The following is a 21,648-nucleotide window of genomic DNA, read 5'->3' on the forward strand; positions in this document are numbered from 1 at the left end:
ATAGTTAATAATCTGTAAATTGGACCCGATATGAATAAAAACAAATTTAAGCGCTTACCCACGAACCCTCCCAGCAATATACAAAAAGCAGCAAGCGGCAGATGCAACAGCTTGCGCACATGCTCCATCTTTTCCGACAGACTCGCACCTCAAAGGCCACCTGTAGTTATTCTTCTACATCAACAATAAACGATACCTGTGTTCAAAGGCTGGAAAACATTTGATAGTGTAAAACATCTGATAAACAGGGCAGTTTTATATTCATTCTGAATAATAAAGTTAAAAATCTTCTAGATGTCTAATAGACGTTTTAGACACGTGTTGCAGATAAGCAAACAATTAAAACATGTCTTGTAAATGCAGATTTTAAATAGAAGTGTCACAGATAATAAACTGCTATAAGCATAATACAAAATAGCTAACTCCATTAAACCCTTAATATTTTATATTAAATATTATAGCTGTTGCATTTTACAATACTCGAGTCAAAGAGCTTAGAAATGAAATGCATTTCTTCAAATTTTACCCGAATCCATCACCGAGATCCACATACCTGTCGGGAACCTCTCACACTAACATCCTAACAGAACCTCTTCTTATTATAGTACCTGCCCGCGGGGCAGACTTTCAAGACCTACCTACTTCTGAGAGGAGCTATATTCATGCCCTTATACATTTGAAATATGTTTGTACATTTGATAAAATAGGTTTGAACTTTTAGTAGGCAATTGTTTGCCTCATGCATGTGACTTATTTGCACACAATTGGTGTATAATCACACTTGCATAAATTCCTTGTATAACGTGTCTAGGCATATTTAAGTATAGGCTATATATTTTCGTTTTATTTTGATAGTCTGTGCCAAAAAACGTTCCTTGTTCAAAGCTTACTTCCCAATAAAAGCTTTAATTTCTGTAGTAATTTGTTCATTCAAATGTTGGTTTTATTTTTTAAACGAGATCCCAAGTGACAAAACCCTATATAGTGGATTTAAAGGGTATAAAGACTACGAAAAATAACACTTATAACAAACTCTTCAAGTACCCTCTGTGTTTTACGCAAATGCATGTTTTATTGAAACAGCCTACCCATGAGCTGCAGGTGTATGAGTGGGATAAGCGGACTTTTCCGCCCTCTAGTGGCGAGTCTACGTAACATTACATGACCGGAGTTCCATGGGTATCTTAATGTCAAAAAAGAATACAGCACGAGTATGCTAGACATTTTATTGTGTATGAAAACATTTGCTTTGTCAAGAGATAGGAATATATTTTCAGTATTCAATAGGCCTATAATTGATTCAAATTTTTTATAATCAAAGGATGTTTGCACAAATTGCAAGGATACAGTACCTATGCAATCATTATTATTAAATGATTATACAGTATACATGATTATTAATAAAAAAATGTTTTAAGGGCAAACAGAGAAGATACATTTTAGTGTCTGTGTTGTTTTCAATTGTCACTAGGTTTCTCTGAACAGAAGGAGTAGACCAGTTAACAGCATAAACATGGACATAGATGAGGATGCGATAGATGAACTAGAGTTGGATGTGGTTGAAGAGTTGCTCTTTATGGTGACAACAACAGGAGCCGTAACTTGACGATCTGCAGGAGTTGTACCTGAATCTTTGGCAGGAGTTGTAACTGAACGTTCTGCGGCAGTCACAACTAGACGTTCTGCAGGAGTTGTACCTGAATCTTTGGCAGGAGTTATAACTGAACGTTCTGCGGCAGTCACAACTAGACGTTCTGCAGGAGTATTAACTTGAGCTTCTGTAGGTGTGACAACTTGACGTTCCGTCTGAGTACTAACTGGATGTTCTGTTGGATTCGTAACTGCCATCTGTATGGGGGCTGTAACTGGCTGTTCTGCAGAAGATGAAACCGCTCTGACTGTAAAGGATCTGGACTGCGTATTCCATGTATTCAGAGTAAATGCTAACGTCATATTCACACCTATAGAAAAGATATAGAGAGAAAACTATGTGATGGTTACCCAGAACACAGATGCACGTAAGAATTGGCTTTAATGAGTAAAGTTATTGAATGGCAACATTTTTATGGATCTGTAACATAATTGCTAATTTATTATTAAAATATTGGTCATTTAGGTGGTGTTTGATTTCACTGCAAACTGCAAACTAAAATGCCTTGTGTGTCTTCCAACCAGTTAATAGAATGGTTGCTCTTTTATGACATATCGCTTATTGCTCCCCGAACTCTTTGTAAGTCACTATGGATAAAAGCGTCTTCTAAATGACTAAATGTAAATGTAGAGATGAGATGACTCACCACTGGTTAAGATGGTGAGGTCGGTGTAATTTGCCCAGCAGCCACTGAACAAGATGGTGGTGTTTCCAGTAAGTCCCTGTGCTGGATTCCCATTCACATCTTTGAGCACAGCTGAGATTGTTAGACTCGTCACACCCACAGACACACAGGTACCCTAAAAACAAACAGATAAAAACAAAAGGTAGAATTCAAAGATTAACTTCATATTTGCTTGAAAACCTCTGCAGAATCTTATAAAACACAGCTCGCATCAAATACTTCGCCACACTGAAAGTCATTGCCACAATGTTGTTCCCCTGTAACCTATTTGCTGAACAGCTGTCCCTCCGCACGTTCAAAAATGAATACGACCTCAGGTTGTGTCAATCCCATTTACACACTGTGTCCGATATTTTTGTCCGTCATAACAAAATTCAAACTGGATTAGATTTTCTGCCATTTTCGCATCCGTTGCAAGCATTTTGAGAGGAGTTTTGAAAGGTCAGAGACACCGTGCAAATGAGCGCTAAATATGAAAAGACGCATACAAATGTTTTTGACTGTATGTGCAAAGATTATTCTCGCCTACAGGACTATCACTGGATCTGCACCGGCATCCTTTCACACCCTCCTACACTCCACCAAGAATCCTGCTTTCATTAAACGAGTGGCGTCTTGAATTGCCTTCTCATAATCTCTTACGCTCATTCTCCTTCCTAACTCCATCCTGGTGGAAAATTCTTCCTAACTCGGTCCGGTCAACCTAATCTCCCACAACATTAAAAAAACGACTTAAAACCCAACACTTTTTTTGAATATATATACAACTAACTCTCTCTTTCTCTCAACAGGTATCGTTCAAACTTTTGTTGAAACTAGTAACTTGGTATTAGCACCTATTGTAGCATAGCTCCTGTATAACAAAGTCGCTTTATTGCTCCCTGAACTCTCTGTATGTCGCAAAAAAGCGTCTCTTAAATGTAAACGTAAAGTTATTGTTATAGTTGTGGTGTGGACTCCACTATTCTCTTAAAATGTTGTTATCTTTATTGTCCATGGGCCTTTACAAACTCTCAGTCAAAAATGCTGTACAAAAGAATCTAAAGGAAGGAATTTCACTAGCAAAAGTCCGTTTCACCTCTGAATCCAAAGCCATGATGCTGGGCTGCACGCTGAGGGGTCCAGGATACAACGCAGCCACTGGCTGATCCACAATTACCAGAGAAGACACTGTTCTGACGGACTCCACCTTCTGGACTGACCTGCTGGTCACCTCCTGAGCGGCCACCTGAGAGACAGTTACAGGTCAAATAACTAAAACAACTCTATAAACAACTTGAACTTGACACTATAAGATATGAAATTCAGCTTCAGTGAGTTTGTTTACATGAGCTGATTAAAATCTTACTTGACTCCAGGATGGGTCACTGGAAGAGGGCAGAGGAGGAATCATCTCCAGCGACGACACGTTGAAGCCGATGGACTCACTCAGATTGCCTGAGATGGCGGCGCGTCCCAGTTCATCAGCGACGTTCTTCAGAGCCGAGAACTGCTGTTCCTCTTCTGCACACATTCAAAATGGAATCATCCGAGAGACATGATATTCATTTCAAGCAATGTAAAATGTTCGTACAATTACATTAATATTTAGTGTTTGGCCCTACCAGCGGTGCTGTTGGTGTTGTTGGTGTTGTTGGTGCTGGATGTCTGGGCAGGTGGCTGGCTGATCTCAACCTGCACCGTCAGTCCAGTTGAGCGGCGTCTTCGTGCCCCGCCGCCCGCACGGACGATCTTGGTGATTCGAATCATATTCTGCGGTACTTTGAGGAATGCAGCCAGATTTCTGATCAGATTAGGTCCGAAGAACTGCGCTTCAGTCATGGCCGGGAGGTTGAAGGACACGACGAGAAGCGGTGAAGTGCGGATCTGGAGCGGGTCTGAGCCTCGAAGTAGTATGTACAACATTTTGTAGTCCGGGTCAAAGAAGTTGGAGGCATGGGTGGAATTAAAACTTGGAAGATATTGACCTAAAGAGCGCAGAGAGCAATAATAAAAGAACGAGAAACTCTGTTTAGATATATTTTTGGTGGTTTACGTTTATTAACTGTTCTGTAGTCAGAAAGGTCCAAAGGTCAATATTATTGTTTTAAACTACATATTTAAAGAAATGTCATTATTAGTATTATTGTTAGCATAACAATAATGTTTTTTTATTTTTTGTACTCCCAAAACATTGTTTATTTCCATTATTAACAAATCTAGATTTTTGTCTTCCAGGCCTGTAGGGGGAGCTATATCATTCTGTATGACTACTGTACTCTACCTGGATATTTGGGCTCGAGTGGTGTGTATTCAGTGTTTCCTGGATTCCACTGAGCGTTAGTTGGGGCAACAAGTTTGTTGTTTACATAGACGTCTAACCGCTGAGGGCTTGAGTAAAATATACCCACTCTAACAGCCTGTAGAGAACAGAAGTTTAGTGTTAAGTGCAATTGTCCAGGATAATGCATAAGTCTTAAAATCAAATATATATGGAAATATAAATGTATGGTTGCTATACTGTATAATGTAACAGACTAACCTCTGTAGAATTAGCGTTGAGCATCATAAGTCTCATCTTCTGTGGTGTTGTGCTGGTGAAAAATATATCAAAGGATTTATTGGTGGCCACAATGGCATGAAAGAGAGAGACTCTTCTCCTACAGGCGTAGCCAGTGCACCAGCCGTGGTCTTGTGGACCTGTAATGACAATAAGATGTCCACAGTAAGTTTAAAATGAAAGAAAATCATATTCAATTCATATTCATATGACAATTTTTCAGTAAAATCCTACAGCAGAAAATGTATTTGACTGAATCTTTAAATAATATCAGGAGGAAGGGATTTACTATCAGTACCATTCAGCAGATCCACATATGAGTCTCCCAGGATGGCCACAGGTGAAAGACGTCTTGTCTCTGTATCTGCGTCTAGACTTTCAATGACCAGCATCTGATAATTCAGACCAAAGCACTTGTAGCTCTGCCAGGTGCTCATGTAAGAACAAGAGTCTCTGATCACACCTGTACACATAAAACATCATACTTACATGTGCAAGAAAGAAAAAACACAGTTTCATAATATATGAATGTTTTTTGTGGAACTTGGATGTACCTTTATTAGGAGCTATTTGATTGACAGGTATGCGGCTGCCGTTGAGAGCAGTGAGCATGACTTTAGGGATGCGGTAATCGCCCAGTCCATGTCGCTGATCCCCGTTCCACTCGTACTCTGAATAGGGCACCACTGCTCCTACTGCACCCAGAAAACTTCCATCCAGATCCTTCAACATGGTCTTCTTCTTAGCATCACAGTCCATGTCCACACAGTCTGATGGGTTCACTTTACTACGGTAACAGCAAATGTATCACTTTTACATCATCATATACTTGTTGCACTTATTTAGGGTCACAGTTGCACATTAAGCTTGTATTGGACATTGTGTTAAGAAAATGACAAATCTGTTTACCTCAAATCAGGCTTATGAATGAATGCTAGAGATTCTTCTGTGCTGTCTATCTTTGTGATCCTCTCAACACTGACTGGATGTTGTAGATCCTCATTTCCTGGGTTGCTCATGAACATGTAGTTTCTTTCAGTGGAACACACATTCTTGAAGCCAACAAATGTTGTATCTGGGGACAGAAACAGACAAGAATATGTCAATTTTAGCCAATTTTACACTGAACATTGAAAATGAAGACATTTTAGAGGATTTCTTACCGTAGACCATCATTAAACCAGCTATGGTGTTGTAGCTCGTGAGTCCACCGTGAGGTTTTTGTGGTGCTTGGTTGTGTTCAGATTCAAATGTTGGCCAGCAAATACCAGACCTGCCACCTGTTGCACACAGAAAATGCATCAGTTATACTATATAAACACAATTAAATACAATAAAATCAATACAGAAAATGGAACTACTCTAATATGTGCTTTTACTCGCTTTGGCTACGCATGAAAGTAAATGTACTACTTGATTAATAACAAAATGACTGCATATAGATTAAATCAAATTCAGATCAAGGTACAAAAACAAAATGATCAGATTTGTACGTTGACAAAGGATAGATAAGATGTTGCATTTTGGGTCTGAACAATATGTCAAGTTTCTTCAATGACTTACAAATACAATTCCTTGCTTTTATTGCAATGCATGAGTGTCTCCGATTTAAAATATTGCTGTTTATTGTTGCAGATAAGTGTAAAGTATATTATTTTTATTTTATTTAGTGCAAAAACATTTAAGTGTTGAATACCAAATGTCAAATAAGTGTAGTAAAAACATGTAAATAATGCTGTCCTGTAGCTTTATTACATGGTAATAAATGTAGCAATGACAAGCTCATGGTTTGATTCTCAGGGTATGCTTTGGAACAGCGAAATGCTTAAATGCAATGATTGTAAAACACCCTTTTATGAAATGTTGCCAGAAAATGAGTTACATCGTTTTTGCTATATCTCTAATGCACTACTGTACCTTTAGGGGGTCGTGGTGCTCTGTGGCTTGCACTGAGAGAAACATAGGTCGCAGTGGTTGCCAGTGTGTCCAAACAGTTGAAATTGGGGCTGCTGCCCACAATCAGAGACCCCTGAAAAACAGGAAGTTCATGCAAGTGTGTCCTTGGTCGTAAAACTGAAAACAATGTAATACAATAACTATTGATTTATCAAGTTATGTAAGAAAGCACTTTTATATTATTTTGGTAACGAACTTAAGACTGAATCAATCCGTGCATCCTCACCTGTACACGAACGGTTTTATCTGCGTACTCGTGGCTGACAGAAGGAGGTCTGTAGATAATAGGCATGATTCCCATTCCATTATCAACAAGGGTCACGTTAGAAATGAACACATTCATAAAGACCTGGAAGTCAGGATAGGACAACATTTATCTCAAAGAAACTGTATAAACCTCACTAGATCACTGCATTTGTAAAATGAGAAATTCAACAACTATGAGTTCTGCTGTATACAACATTTAATAGCTGAGTTTCAATATATTAAAGTCACTTAGCATACTTGAACGTAAATGCCAAAGTCAAAATTCCTCCAGATGGTGAAACCCTGGATTTGAGAGCAACCAGTAAATCCGTCTTTATTCATGTAGACTCCATAGAGACCACCGTGTGCTTCATTATCACTCCATTGTGCCACTGAACCTGATTCTTTTGACATTGGAAATGAAACAGCAATAGTAAATGAAGATTACACAAGTATGGTAGCTTCACACTTATATTCTTTATTATACAACGGTAACCAGCATTTATCAAAGTACAGTACATACATACCTGAACAAGGTACTCCATCAATTCGGAATGCCACACGTTCATAGCCAGCAACAATATTCCCTTGAAGAATCACGTTGGTTGCTGCATTAACCTACAAACATTTTTAATAATTTTTACAGTATGTATTTTACGTTTCTTTTTTTTGTCATTAACAGCTAAAGTACCCCGCAATTGCTTATTTTAGGGTGGGGTTCAAAACCATGATTTTTTTAAAGCAACACTTCAACACTTTTGCTCACAGGTGCCACCATGGGGTTAACAAGCGCAACTGTCTGTTACCTGTATTGTAAATAATGTTGCTGTATGGTCGCTGTATTTTTAAACGTGAATTTGATTACTAAGCTGTTGAAACAGTCGAATGCTGAAACAGTTTGGAAACCATATTGCACACTTCCGCAGACAGGGGATGGACGGGGCTGTGTATACCAACCCGAAGTACTTACGGAGTGTGGTTAGCAGCTATGAGGCTGCTCATTTAGCGGTAGAATTTGTCCGGTTGAGAGTTCTACCGCTGAAATCTTTTTAGAGACATTATTTTAAGGTCGATAAACTACAAAGTGTTGCTTTAATGAAATGTTACTGAAATGTCCTGTATATCACATGGTACACGATTACCACGCTTTGGCCGCCACAATATTGAATTTTTTTATTGGAAATAATACCTCAATGGCTGCATTCCATTCAGTGTTGAAAGTCTCTGATGCACCATTGTAGGATCCCGGCCACAGTGTCAAAGTAACCAAGTTTCTCCGGACAGTATTTTTATCGCCCCATATTCTGATTCCTTTACATTTAAGATATAAATAGCAGAAAAGAAAAATAAACCTTATTTGGATTCCTTTTTAATTTGTCTTCGCATTTGCATTAACATTGAGTAATATAGATGCCATTGTTTCAGCACCTTCTCCAACAGTGTGATGGATGACGTTGTCATCGATATTCAGTCCATCTGTTCCGAACACCCCAATAGCAGGAGCGAAGCCATCATGGAAAGCACATCCCTTGATGTAGGAGTCATTACCCACCTGTACAAAATGTCGTAACCAATGTGGTTTAAAACAGTTTAATATATCCATCAGGTCTAAGAATAAAGGTTTTGCATTCTCACATGTCCCTGGTTCAAAAATGCAAGAGAGTAGCGCGGGTCTGACGGGTCGTTCCATCCCGCTTGTCCTGTGTGGTAGAACTCAACGTTTCTGATCTGCGCTTTTCCTGTAACGCAAGCATCATAATTGCAGGTAATTTTAAAAATACGTATTTGTAATAAATCTGTGTAAATTAATCGTTTTGTTTGTCACTTATTGTCAGATGAATGAAAGGTAAACAGTAAATGAAAGGTTTTGGATTCTCTGGCTAAAGTATTTTGAAATCAGGTTATATAATTACCTCTGTATGTTATTCCTCTTTCTGTGAAGGTTCCCACCAGTACTCTTGCTCCATACGACTGTGTGTTCATTTCTGGATACTCCTGTCCAATGATCTTGATGTTCCTGGTCAGAAGACCCACATTTCCTGCAAGCTGATAGCTTCTAGAAGATCCTGGCACACTGTACCTATGTCCTGTATGACCACAGTCGTGTGTTAGATTTAATACATTTATAATAATGTACTAATTATGTAATAATTCTTTCACATCTCAAGAGGAACTACATAAGATCGTAATTTTTAGTTAAGACAAGCAGACAGATTGATGTTATAGTAAACACGTGTAAGTATTTACGTCTGTGATGATTCTGAGTTTCAAAAACACTAAAAACCTCTTATCTACTGTACTGTGATCTTTGGTTGGCATGAACTATACTACGTATTTTTGTTTGTAAATTTCTTTCAAGTAACACAAGGTGTATTTTTAAGCACACTCTGTAGTTAACCTTGTACATACTATCATGGTTACAAAAAAATCTGAATATTGCTGTTTTGTAAGTGTGATAAAAATATCTTATTAGGTTCCTGGGCCAAACATTTAAGCACTAACCAATGTGTGTGTATGTTACAGGCTGGTCCAGGGTCAGTGTGCGGCGGAGATTTGAGACTTCAGTTATGGTGCGTATCTCTGTTTGCCATGGGTCATAACTGGTGGTAGACAGCAGAATCTTATCCCCAACCTGAACGTAAAAAAAGTGTTTTAATGCACTAGACAAAGAAGAGGACATGCATTAATGTCAGTCTTGTTCATGATAAATTCATTAGATAAATTGTTCTTTTCATAATTTCATTATTAATACATTTCCACGTTGAACAGACAGCCCTAATAAATGGTTATTTTAATCATGTGAGGAGAGGTTCTGACCTTCCAGTCAACAGCTTCCTCCAGAGAGAGCGTGTTGTTTCCTGCCTCGACTGTTCTTGCCAGTTTAGTGTGATACACATTGTGTGGCATGCCATACAGGTCAAGAGATCCAAACACACCTGGAAAAAGGTTTCAGTAAATATCAACTGTTACAGATTAAATGTTTCTATGCAGACCCTTTTATAGGTGGTACATTTCTTTTTAATTTAATTGAAACTGTGCTATCTGTTTAGTGCCCTTACCTAACACCTTAGACCCTTGGTTTATGTCAGGCAACAGCCAATCGGGTGTGAGATGGTTTCCTCTCAGTATTATCTGTAGTTCACCTCTGAAGGGCCGATCGGCCCATCCAGCGATTAGACGTCCACCCTAAATTCAAAGTCAAATTAGTGCCTTTACTTATTTTTCAGTTAAACATCCAACATCACTAAAATATCTTAATATCTATTTACCAAATGCAAAGCTGCATTAAAAATATGATCGAGAATACATCGTTTCTATTTAATCCATCTTCACTTTTCTTAACAATTTGTTTTTGACTTGTTTCTATTCATTGTTTAGTAAGCTAATTCAGTACTCTAAAAAAGTTTGATTCCAGTTCAAAGGTTGCAATTTGGTCTAGACTGTTACCTGAATGGAGATGTATGTGACATTTAGAACAACGTTGTTATACTGAGAAACGCTGCTGTTGGAGGTGCCATTATTTGTGTCTGGGATCTCCAGAACTCCATATATTGTCAGTTTGTTCAGGGAAGGAATTACTGTGTCTACAATCACACATTTCCCTTTAAAACAAAGTGAGAAATGTGTACATTTGTGAGGCTTTAAGGTTTTACATACATAAAACAAACAAAAAACTACACTTTTTACGGTTTTGGATTTGCAGCATTAGAGATGCTTACCTAACGGAATGACCACATTAGAGCCTGTTTGTGGAACAGCAAAGTTGTTTTCTGGGCTCGACCTCCAAAATGAGTCATCTGACCAGAGACTACAACCATTATATGTTCTGCTGTGTATTAAATAAACAAAGTCAAACAACAGATAATGTGGTAATATAAAAATAAAGGTGCTGAGCAAGTGTGTCTATAGCATACTTGGATACGGAGGTAAAATTGCCGGGTAGAGGAGGTGGAAGAGGTGGAAGAGGTGGAGGTTGTGTTGGTGTGATACACTTGGGATAGTAACACTGATACACAGAGAAGTACAGATATCTGTCTTTAAGGGACCGGTCCACGCTGTTCCTCCTCCTCCGGTTAGCTGTACGATCTCTTCCAGACACTGAAGTCAAAATATAGTAAACATTTAATTTGTATGACTCTGCAGTATTGAGATGCCATTACACTGACTGGGAACTGATTTGAAGTGTGTCCTCTCAACATTATGCCTCCTAACCAAACATTGTGTATTAAGTGATGAGTAGTTTTACCCATGTAGTAGAGACTGTTTGAAGACTCGTTGAAGTACCAGTCGCCATTTACATTCACTGAAGGGTTAAGAGGCTGGGAGGAACCATTTCGTTGATCTATAATGTGGAACATGTCAGGCGCTTGAGTAAAGTTGTGATTCAGGATGATGTAATTTTCTGGCTGTGAGTGAAGAAAACAGGCAAAGAATTAGACAAAAAAATGAAAGGAATTGTATAACCAAAAATTAAAACTTGTTATTTACTTATGCAATTGCAAACCTGCTGGTATTGCTCTAAAAAAACACATTGTCTGTAAAGTGTAAAGCAACCAAATTTGTATTGTTTTTGAAATTGAAAGATGACTTCTATTTTGTACTATAACCTACCCTGTTGTATGCCATGTGCAGCATGTGAACAAGTCACAGAAACTACTTTAAACTGATACTATTTGATTTATGATAGTCATGTACACAATTAACTGGTTAAAAGCTGCTTTATATATACATTAATTTCTACAGAAAAATAACCGCATGTGGGTAGAAACAATACAAGGATGAGTAAATAATGACAACATTTTTATTTTGGGGAACTTAAATTGTGATCGACATGAATTTAAAGAAATTGTGTCATGCCCGCACATCACCTTAAAGCCATAGATCATTCCATAATATGACATGCTGGTGATGTGGGAACCATACTCGAACTGCCAGTTGTAGGTTTGGCCTGAAGGCACCAGCGCCATCCAGCCATATGAGTGGGTCACCATCGTTTGAAGAAAGGGTAGCACACATGACCCTAATAAGAGATTTTAGGTCTGTCATTCATGAAAACTGAATTGTACTGAAAAAATCTCAGTCATTGCAAATTTGTTTTATTTCAGCCTACCAAAGGAGTTGGTGAGAATCACATTGTTATACCAAAAGGAAGAGGGACTGTAGAAAACCAGCCGGTGGAAGTAAGTGGTGTTGTCACATACAGCTCCAGGAACGCCAACACTCCAATCTGCTGCTTGATAGCAGTGACCTGGGTCTAGCAGGTTACTCATCGGCACCACCTTGGAGTTAATTTGGCCTTTTTTGTAGAAATATAAAGATACTATTACAGAAGCTTTTACAGTTTCATTTACACTTCAATGTCAGTTTGCTCTATGCTATAATCTCTAATACGTAATGTTATTGTGTTGTAGGTCTGTACCTGTCAGGGATCCATCAGTATCTATGAGCGCCACTTCATGCTCCCATCTGAACCTGGCCTTGTTGGGTGACTGATAGTATTGGATTCCACTGAATCTGGCGCTCCAGCCTCCACAGCGGAACGTGCAGGTTCCAATGACTTCTGCCACCCCGACAGCTGCACATGATGAGCGGTTAAAGCTCATGAACTTGGTGTTGATGATACTCATACCATCATCCAGAGGCAGAACAACACCATGAGTGGTGCAGTAATCATTTCCCAGCTCAGGCACATGACCCACAATAGTGCTGTTTACCACAGCTGCACCTCCTTCCAGCCCCCATCTACTGACATAGTCCCAAATGATCCTCTTGGCCTCCACTCCTGCTTTCTCATTATTGACCATGAGGAACTCACTGAACTGCACAGCTCCAACATTCACCCACTCAGCTCCTTTCTCATTGTTCCAGGACGTGAGACGGCGGAAGATGGCTGGTTCTGGCATTGTGTTGTAGCAGCGACCATTTTGCATGGGGAAATACTCTTGGAAGATCCACAAGCCAAACCAGCCCTGTGAATGCACCGTATTGTTGAAGAACTGCCCAAGTGGTACTCTCTTCTGACAGATGTTGGCATCATAGGATGGGCCATCAGGGTGATTGTTCATGCGGTACCAGAAACCAAAGTGACTTCCACCGGCTGCGGCGTTGTGTCTAATTATGTTATTTGGGTTTGTTACCCAGAATGCAGCCGGAGTCACATCATCATTTTGCAAACTTGTGCTCTGTCTAACAAATACTGCTAAATTGTACTGCAAGATGTTTCCTGTCTCAATGCCGTCTTTAATGAAGAAGGCTCCACCCTTAATGTCGTAGATGATGTTGTGCTCCACCAGAAGGTTGTGAGTGTTGTGGATGCTTATAGCACGGTTGAAAGATTGATGGATGGCACAGCCACGCACGTAAGACTTGTACTGAACATCTCCCATTTGATGCCAGTGGATTGGGTAGCGTCCCAGACGGAACGCCTGTCCAGCATGATAAATCTAAGAGAGATGAATAATCCTATGATTACAGTAGAATACAAACAACTCCACATTTTTCCTAAAGGTCTCAAAGATATTAAAACTCAAGTAATATGTTCATTAAACTGTTACCTCAACATATTCAATTCTTCCAATTGCCAGACTTCCATTTGGTTGGGGTGCGTGGAACATGATGCAGCCACCAAATTCATCACTTCCTACTTCCTCTCCAAACCTCCCTTGGAAACATGTCTGGACTGCAAATTCCCCTGTAAGAAAACATGGATTTAATTCATGTAATGCATTATCTCAAGGCAATGTAATGACCGTGTCATAAATTACATTAGAACAACATTCCTTGAATTACAGTATGTTTGTAACTGTCTTCATTCTGTCCAAGATGTAAAACAACCAAACCTGTGTCGAATCCATCAGGGCAAGCTGGTATCTGATCATTCCACTCCTGGTTGTCGGAACCTCGGATAACAATGTTTCTGGTAAGAAGTCCCACCTCTGCTCTTGCTTGAAACACAGTCCCATCAGGCAGATTGACGGACACACCCAGATGAGTGTAGGTGAGGGGTTCGGTCAGATTAAAGGTCCTGCCGTCATTTGAAACGGAGGCAATTCTCCTCAACTCATTCTCTCTCTGGCTGTGTCTGTGGATTTATTTAGCAATAAGCCCCAGAAAGGAAGAAAACGCTTAGGGACATTGTTAAAGAATGAAAGTGTCTTAAAATAGTTTTCTAATCACGCTTGAGGTTAACAATGTCGCATAAATAGTCATTCAAGTATATGTTTTTATTAGTGGTATAAACTTTTATCATGGTTCCTATGAAATCATATGGGTGTTATTTGTCAATTTATGTAAGAATTTTTTTAATGTTTATTTTCTGATTTAGTTCTTGTCTACACTGAGTTCTATTTAATCAACCTGAAACTACAACCTGTTTCACTATAGCTTAGGCAGCATATCCATACTGTACCTGTGCCCTGTGGAAGCAATGACAATTTCATCTCCAGCCTTCCAGGTGACGGCATCCATCAGTGTCAGAGTGCTGGAGCCACTTTGTGCAGTCTGAGAAAGACGAGTCCACGTTACAGGTACTGGGATTCCTGAAGAAACACAATTATAAACAAAGCATCACAAAGCAGGAAACTCCTCTATGGTTGTCATCCTAAGGTCTTATTTATAGACAACCTTGTGTACACAGCGTACAGTACTGTATATACAATAACTATTGTACTGTACAAACATACCATGCAGATCCAGCACTCCCTCTCTGACAGCGAGGGTCTTTGCACCATAAACAGGAAGTTCTTTAGATCGCAGGTGTCCATGTAGTGTGATGATGGCTTTATGCTGGAAGGGCTGCTGCTCTGTGCCGATCTGTAAAGCTCCACCATCTGTGATCAGAATATTCTCCGCCTGTAGCTCAATATCGGCCTCATCAAAAATCAGCCGTCCGCCTTAGAGGAGAAACACCATCGGTTAATATGCATTGATGAGAGGGTCTAGGATTACTAAAGAGGGGAAACATGCCTCACCCTCTTTTAGAAATGTCACCTTCACTTTAGGTGTACTGTAAAATGCATAATGTATAAAGGTAGTATTTGTGTAAATGAACATACCTTGGATAAGGAGCATCTTTAGGACAGGGGTGCTGGTGTCCAACAGGATGGTCTGACCAGCAGTGATTACAGCAAATGTGCCCTTCTCAGGAGGAGAGAGACCACCCCACGTATAGGGAGATGACCATACATCAATGTAGAAGAAATCGGCACGATCCTGAAAAACAGGAGAAACATTACTGTAAATGCACGTTTCACATATTACCTTCACATGCCCAGGGAATTAAAAGAGGGTATACAGCGTGTGGTCTTTCACCCGGTTACATCTATTTAAAATGGTCCTTGATTTAAAATGATCTTGGTTTTACCATTCTGGCGATTCCTCTGTTTCCCATCAGGACTCGAACTTTAGTTTCCTGGGATTTTGGTTGATCGTTGGTCACACAGATAATCTGTGTCTCATTGGCTGACTGGACATCGCAGACAGATCCCGCAATGGTCACAGTAACTTCACTAGTGTTTGTGCTACAGGTGAGACAAAGATAAGATACAGATTAGAAAAAGTAAACTGTTTGTAAGGCAGTAGCCTAAAAAATATTTGGACACTTAAGAAACACTATGGACAAATTTACTATAATTGCTTTAGATCAAATAAAATCCCTTTTAGTTACCATATTCATGACTTTAATTTTATTTTTGCAATCTCTTTTAACCAGCTTATCAGGTAATTTTTTGTAGATTTGTAAAGTTTCCACAGTTGTTCAAGCAAAGACATTCATAGGTTTGTCTTTATGAAACATTTTTTGTTTTTGTGTGCACCTGAACCCTGAGCCTATAATAGTGAGTCTGGTGCCTCCAGCTGTTCCTCCCCTGCGTGGGGTGACATCAGTGATCACAGGGGTTAAAGAGGATCTGTATGTGTAGCCGGCTGTGATGTTGACTGTATCGTTTCCGTTCCTCACTAAAACCACACAGACCTGCTCTGTTTCATTTCCTGAAAGACAGACACATGTAAACAATAATACATATTTTAGATCTACAGATACAATGATATATTTGGTTGGATTAATGGTACGGTTTAATGTGCAAACATTTCAAGATGCATGAGCAATGCTTCATGAGGAAATGCCTACCATTGTTGTACAGGACCTCACAGTACAGTTGGTTAGATGTGGAGTTCTGCAGGTCAACGTTACATTCTCTGTCACAGATGAGAACTCTGGTGATGTTTGGGTCAAATCCAGAGCCTTGAATAGCAACAACAGCTCCTCCAGCATAGCTTCCTAAAACAACACAGAACAAATTCTGAAGCATTGTATTACTCTATTTAGGCATGACAATTTGAATGGCAATTTGGGCAGTGTGTCTCATCTGGTTTGGAACCATAATTCTATATTGAATTTGCAATTGTATTTATGATTGTGTATGTATGATTTATTCTGAGTTCAATAAGTGTTTTCATTGAACTTTTTAGATATTTGATTACCTTCATTTGGTGTGACCCCTGTCAGCAGCAGCTCATAGCTGAAGACAGACTGAGATAAGGCATGACCTTTGACCTGATGATATAACCTAACCGGAAACGTTCCTCCAGCGTGTTCCCCAACAGTGCACATCAGCTGTGTATCTATGATGGATGTCACATTACAACCCACACCATCAATCTTCACTGAGACGAGCGCTGCGTCTGTGCCAAAGCCTGAACCAGAGATGGTGATCTGTGTTCCAACAGGACCTGCGATGAAAACATGTCAGCAGCAATTTTTGTGAGTATCTAAGCTGATATGTTACAATCAAGTAAAATGTATGTGGTATAACGGCACTAACTAATGGACTTTAACTAAGTTCTGACCTTATGTTTTAAAGCCTGCTCCATTAATGTAAGATTGTAAACATCTCTTCAGTAAATTACAAGATGTATCAAAATTAATCATAAAATGACTCTTACCTGTTACAGGGCTCACTGAGGAGATATTTGGAGTTTGTTTACTGGTGTAGTTGAAACGTAATTGTGAGTACTGAACATCATTAACCCAAATATCCACCCGCACTTCTCCCTCTGCATGAGCAGGTGTTAAACATTTCACTCTGTCTGGGGTCACCTCCAAAATCTGGCAACGGATGCCTTCAAGCATCACAGTGGTATTTTCTGCCACAAAGCCATTTCCTTCGATCAAGAGTGGAGTTCCTCCAGCAATGCTTCCTGATGTTGGTTGGATGGTGGCCTGTGGTGTGCTGGTCAGGTGGACGAGTCCTGTGGCGAGACCTTTACTCATGACCACCACTCGCAGGGCATGTCTCCCAGCGGGCAGGGCACTGACCAAAAGTGTGATGTTGTCATCTGTAACCCCTGTGACTTCCAGCATAATGTTATTAGCAGATACCCTTAAATCAGCTGTATTGTTCCCAAAGCCTCTGCCAGTGACCACAACAGTAGTAGAGTTTCCAGTAACAGAGTCAGGTGACACGCTGGAGACAACTGGTGTAACAGACTGAGAATATTCAAACATGCACTCAGAACTGCAAGAGGAAGAGATGGTGTTAACATAAACTACAACGTTTCCCCTGCGGGCCGGAGACGGTGAGGTGTCACACACTATTTGTGAGTAGTTCATGGAAACTACATTGCATTGAACATTTGCTACCATCACAGATGCGTTCACAAAACCAGAGCCAGAGATGAAGAGACGAGTGTAGCCGGTCGTGCTGCCCACAGAGGGAGAGACGGAATCAACCACAGGTAGAACCACAAATCTGCGGTCGTACTCATTCGGCATTGTCATGATGGCTGTACCCAAGTTATTGACCCGGACGGTTATGGGTAAGGGTGTGCCCACTGGAGCGCCGCTGTCAGGACTGAGTTTGCAGTTTATCTGAGTTGAAGTGCTGCTGATGACATGGCACGGATGACCTCCAACATAAACCTTCAGTTGGCAAACAAAAACATGAATTACTCTGCATTCACCCCGCTCCACACACACAATTTACAATTCTAATGTTTTATATGTAATAATTTATATTTATATAAACCACTTTATATAAAATGGCTAAAACCACAGTATTTTATTGTCCTCTTCACCTCACCTCATTTGCACAGGAGATACTGCTAAAGCCAGATCCCTGGATGGTGATGATGTCATGGGTGGTGCCGTGGTGAGGAGTAATGTTATTTACAGTAGGAGTGGCACAGGAGATAAATGTGAAGTACAGATCTCTAGAGGGGTTATAAGAAACCCCCATTTGACAGTTGTTTGTGGCCACACACTCTGAACCAGGTGACCTCAATTGCCATGAGCCTGTGGAGGACATAGAAATGGGTTAAATCCACCTGTTCCCGACCAAACCAATGAGAGCATTTTCTCTTTAAAATACTTTCCATCCCATCTTTAAATGCAGATAGAAGTGTAAACATTATGACACTATAAAATAGCAGCCTATCACAGCAATCAGTTGTGTGTGTTTGGGGTGGGACTATCCATTTGTCCAACCAGCAGAAGATGGTGAGTTTTCATTTTAATAATCAATTGTTATCTTTGCAATCCAATTTGTTTACTGCAGGTTTTTTTGAATCACAAAATGAAAGTGTTGCTGTTGTACCTAAATTCACAGAGGCCTGTATTCCAGCTAGAGACACCTGAAGCCCAACAAGTCTCTCCTCCAGAGGTCTGACGGTCACTACGCCCTGTAGCATCTTCTGGTTATAGGAGTCAATGTAGCCGCTGCTGTAGTAATAAACTCCAGGAGATGTGAAACGATAGCTGAAGACTCCTAACGCCAAAAGACACAAACACAGATTCACAAAGAGCAGTAGCAACAGATATATTGACCCAAATTCCATTTGTAAATTCATAGTTAAACACTGTATACTGTATACGCTGCAGGTGCGCAAACTGCTACAATATAAGTCAATGTTGATAAATGATACATGGTCACTTAATTGTAAACTGACCATTGTAAAACAAATTAGAATAACTGTTATATATATTACTGATATGTGGACTGTGATGATGTAGTTTTTGTACCTCTGGCAGTTTTGGTGTCTCCACTTTTGAATGCAATGCCATCATATTCAGTACTTCTGGGATTGGACACACTGAAGACCCTGTATCCCAGATTCGTAACAAAAGCCGGCGCCTCCCAGCTCCAAACCACTGTGTCCCCAACTGAGACTATAAGTGCAGACGGGCTCCAGGCGTAACCCTGACCATACACTGAACACACAAGATAATTGTATGCATACAAACATAGTCATGTTGTCATTAAAGCACATTCTTAATACATGTTTATTAAGCAGATTGATATGTAAGAAGACTATTAAGGACATTAGGTGATGTGGAATGTCCTGCTGTTTTCTTGGCAGCAGTTGTACTTTCCTTATCTGTTCTTAACATTTTGTGTCAACGCCTTTGATGTAATCAGTTGATGTGTGTCTGATAAAGAGATTTAACAAGAGATTACCAGGATGGATGCCTTGGTTTGTCACGCTGTGTGTTTTCTCTTGAGGTGGAGTTACACATGTCAGTTGATGGTCTAATGCATCTGTTACTTGGCATTTTGTGTCTCCTGTAAGATGACAATACAGACATTTTTAGCTTCTCAATTGACTGTATTAATAAATATAAATGGCCTTTCATATACTTTCTAAACATAAAAGTTACTTAAATAGAGTATAGATACATTTTTAACTCTGAACCAATACCAGTGTGTCTTCATGTGACCTACAACTGTGTAATATTTGTATGCTCTCTATTTTTAGAGTCCATACATCATATTTTTTGCACATATTTTATTTGGTTCTTACCCAGAGTCACATTGTTTTCTGAAGGGACCGAGCTGAACCCAGAGCCTCTGATGGTGATGGTGGTTCCTCCATACAAGGAGCCCATCGGTGGAGAGAAGCCTGTCACCTCCAGAACAAACTCTATAGTGGTATTAACACCAACACTAAAAAAACAAACATTTAATCATTCTTATGATCTGTATTCTTCTAAATAAAAAGTATTTTAACTGTTAACAATTAACTGTAACTGTTGACTTTAAATAAAATGTTTCACTTTTGGTTAAATGTCATTGCAAATGGTCAAATCATGATAGAAAACAAAAGCATTTTCTTTCTAGAAAAAACTAAATACATCAACTGAACAAACATTTACATAGAAGGACTCCTACTGCATTGTTGTACAAGTTAAAAACTTGTTATATTGTGTATTATAGTGACTGACCTGGTTCTGGCGTATCCTTGGTTCCCGACTCTCACGTGGATGTCATATACAGCTGGGGCGAGCTTGGGCAACATGCAGGTAATGTTTTCATTGGTCCACTGCAACAATTCACACTCAGTTTCACCAACCAGAACAGAGCTGCCATTGACCCGCTTCTCAAAATGTGTGCCTGAGATTGTGAGAATCCTGAGGCCTTTGACACAAAAAAGAAAATGTATAAAAAAAAATCGCACTTAATCCAGCCAAATCTGAGACTGAATTTTGCCAACATGAGACCAACTATGAGAAAACCAACAAGATGGATCTGCATTGAGAAACATATCTGAAGATCAAGGTCAGATATTTACTAAGATATACAAGAAGAAAATGCAAAAGTAAAGAAAAAGCACCAATTTGGTAAGAATGTTTTAATGGAAGAATAACAAGTTTTTTGTCATTATTTATCCATAAATGGAAATCTTACCGAATACTGTTGTAGTGTGTGGGCTGACAGCAGTGATGGTGGCCATCAGAGTGTTGTTGTATATGAAGGATTCAGTTGATGTTGCTGTTATATCTCCCATGGTCACTGTTACAGTCTGTTGACCTGCTGACCCCTGATTGACATGTCACACAAGAGTATATGTTTCATTGACTGCAACATTGTCCACCTGAGTAAATGTTACACATTCATGATATATCAATAAAGTATCTTAATTATAGTACATTGAGTAGTACTTTAAGCATAAAATCATTATAAACAATTATAGTTTCAGAATTCTGATTTCTTGTTGAGATTTCACCATGCATACATGTTTGTATCGAAAATAATAATCTGAAATTCATTAATATTTTTAAAAGCAAAGCTGATATGGATTTTGTTCCCCACATTATAGATCATTCATATGCCTCTTAAAGAAAATCAACCCCTTCACTTACAGCAGGAACTATGCATCTCAGCTGAGTAAGTTCAGCTCCAGAAACATTACACTGCTGAGTGCCAATGGTGACAGCTGTATCGATACTGAATCCATAACCAAATACAGTCAGAATCGCCCCTCCTGTGAATCCAGAAAGATCATGTTGGTAGAAAATCTAGTTGTAGGGCTTTAATTTGCAGTCTGCTTCTATTTTCATAACATTGTTGTGTACCTGCTTCACTTCCTGTGGTGGGGTATATGGAGGTCACTCCTAACAGGTGTGTGAAGTTAAAACTGGTGCCATTCTGGTATCGGGCATTGCCCAGGCCAGAGAAACTCAGAGACACTGGTTGTGTGCCAGCACTTGCTGGACCAACTCTGCAGGTTATATAGGTGTCTGGAACACATAACCAAAATACTGTATAGTCATTTTTTTAATGACTATACAATCACTAT

At 39.5% G+C, this 21,648-nt stretch overlaps 1 protein-coding gene and 1 pseudogene across 2 annotated transcripts in view; both read right to left on the reverse strand.

Moving 5' to 3' along the window:
- LOC306910471 (fibrocystin-L-like) overlaps nt 1–693 on the reverse strand; it is a 38,508-nt gene extending 37,815 nt beyond the window's left edge. Inside the window, exons 1-2 of the mRNA XM_079485049.1 lie at nt 554–693; nt 59–209 (exon numbers count right to left, since the gene is read on the reverse strand). Coding sequence (XP_079341175.1) covers nt 59–128 — 70 coding nt within the window. The 5' untranslated portion in view covers nt 129–209; nt 554–693. The remainder of the gene's footprint in view (nt 1–58; nt 210–553) is intronic.
- A 520-nt stretch (nt 694–1,213) lies between these two features.
- Nucleotides 1,214–21,648, reverse strand: part of LOC306910472 (fibrocystin-L-like) — a 30,136-nt pseudogene continuing 9,701 nt past the window's right edge. The window contains exons 28-75 of the transcript in view: nt 21,425–21,589; nt 21,212–21,333; nt 20,757–20,889; nt 20,294–20,486; nt 19,873–20,015; nt 19,530–19,634; nt 19,094–19,282; nt 18,669–18,839; nt 18,156–18,367; nt 17,020–17,995; nt 16,558–16,806; nt 16,205–16,354; nt 15,891–16,065; nt 15,440–15,596; nt 15,132–15,288; nt 14,760–14,969; nt 14,486–14,615; nt 13,917–14,158; nt 13,632–13,768; nt 12,497–13,520; nt 12,188–12,373; nt 11,946–12,097; nt 11,324–11,483; nt 10,992–11,175; nt 10,797–10,885; nt 10,525–10,679; nt 10,137–10,263; nt 9,895–10,013; nt 9,576–9,709; nt 8,991–9,157; nt 8,713–8,816; nt 8,506–8,629; nt 8,267–8,388; nt 7,605–7,695; nt 7,336–7,475; nt 7,058–7,180; nt 6,793–6,904; nt 6,039–6,155; nt 5,785–5,950; nt 5,430–5,662; nt 5,174–5,338; nt 4,858–5,015; nt 4,600–4,735; nt 3,941–4,303; nt 3,685–3,839; nt 3,415–3,564; nt 2,298–2,451; nt 1,214–1,961 (exon numbers count right to left, since the gene is read on the reverse strand). The product of the transcript in view is annotated as a fibrocystin-L-like (transcript). The remainder of the gene's footprint in view (nt 1,962–2,297; nt 2,452–3,414; nt 3,565–3,684; nt 3,840–3,940; nt 4,304–4,599; nt 4,736–4,857; nt 5,016–5,173; nt 5,339–5,429; nt 5,663–5,784; nt 5,951–6,038; nt 6,156–6,792; nt 6,905–7,057; nt 7,181–7,335; nt 7,476–7,604; nt 7,696–8,266; nt 8,389–8,505; nt 8,630–8,712; nt 8,817–8,990; nt 9,158–9,575; nt 9,710–9,894; nt 10,014–10,136; nt 10,264–10,524; nt 10,680–10,796; nt 10,886–10,991; nt 11,176–11,323; nt 11,484–11,945; nt 12,098–12,187; nt 12,374–12,496; nt 13,521–13,631; nt 13,769–13,916; nt 14,159–14,485; nt 14,616–14,759; nt 14,970–15,131; nt 15,289–15,439; nt 15,597–15,890; nt 16,066–16,204; nt 16,355–16,557; nt 16,807–17,019; nt 17,996–18,155; nt 18,368–18,668; nt 18,840–19,093; nt 19,283–19,529; nt 19,635–19,872; nt 20,016–20,293; nt 20,487–20,756; nt 20,890–21,211; nt 21,334–21,424; nt 21,590–21,648) is intronic.

This window comes from Barbatula barbatula (genome assembly GCF_947034865.1).
Source record: "Barbatula barbatula genome assembly, chromosome: 21".
NCBI lineage: Eukaryota > Metazoa > Chordata > Actinopteri > Cypriniformes > Nemacheilidae > Barbatula > Barbatula barbatula.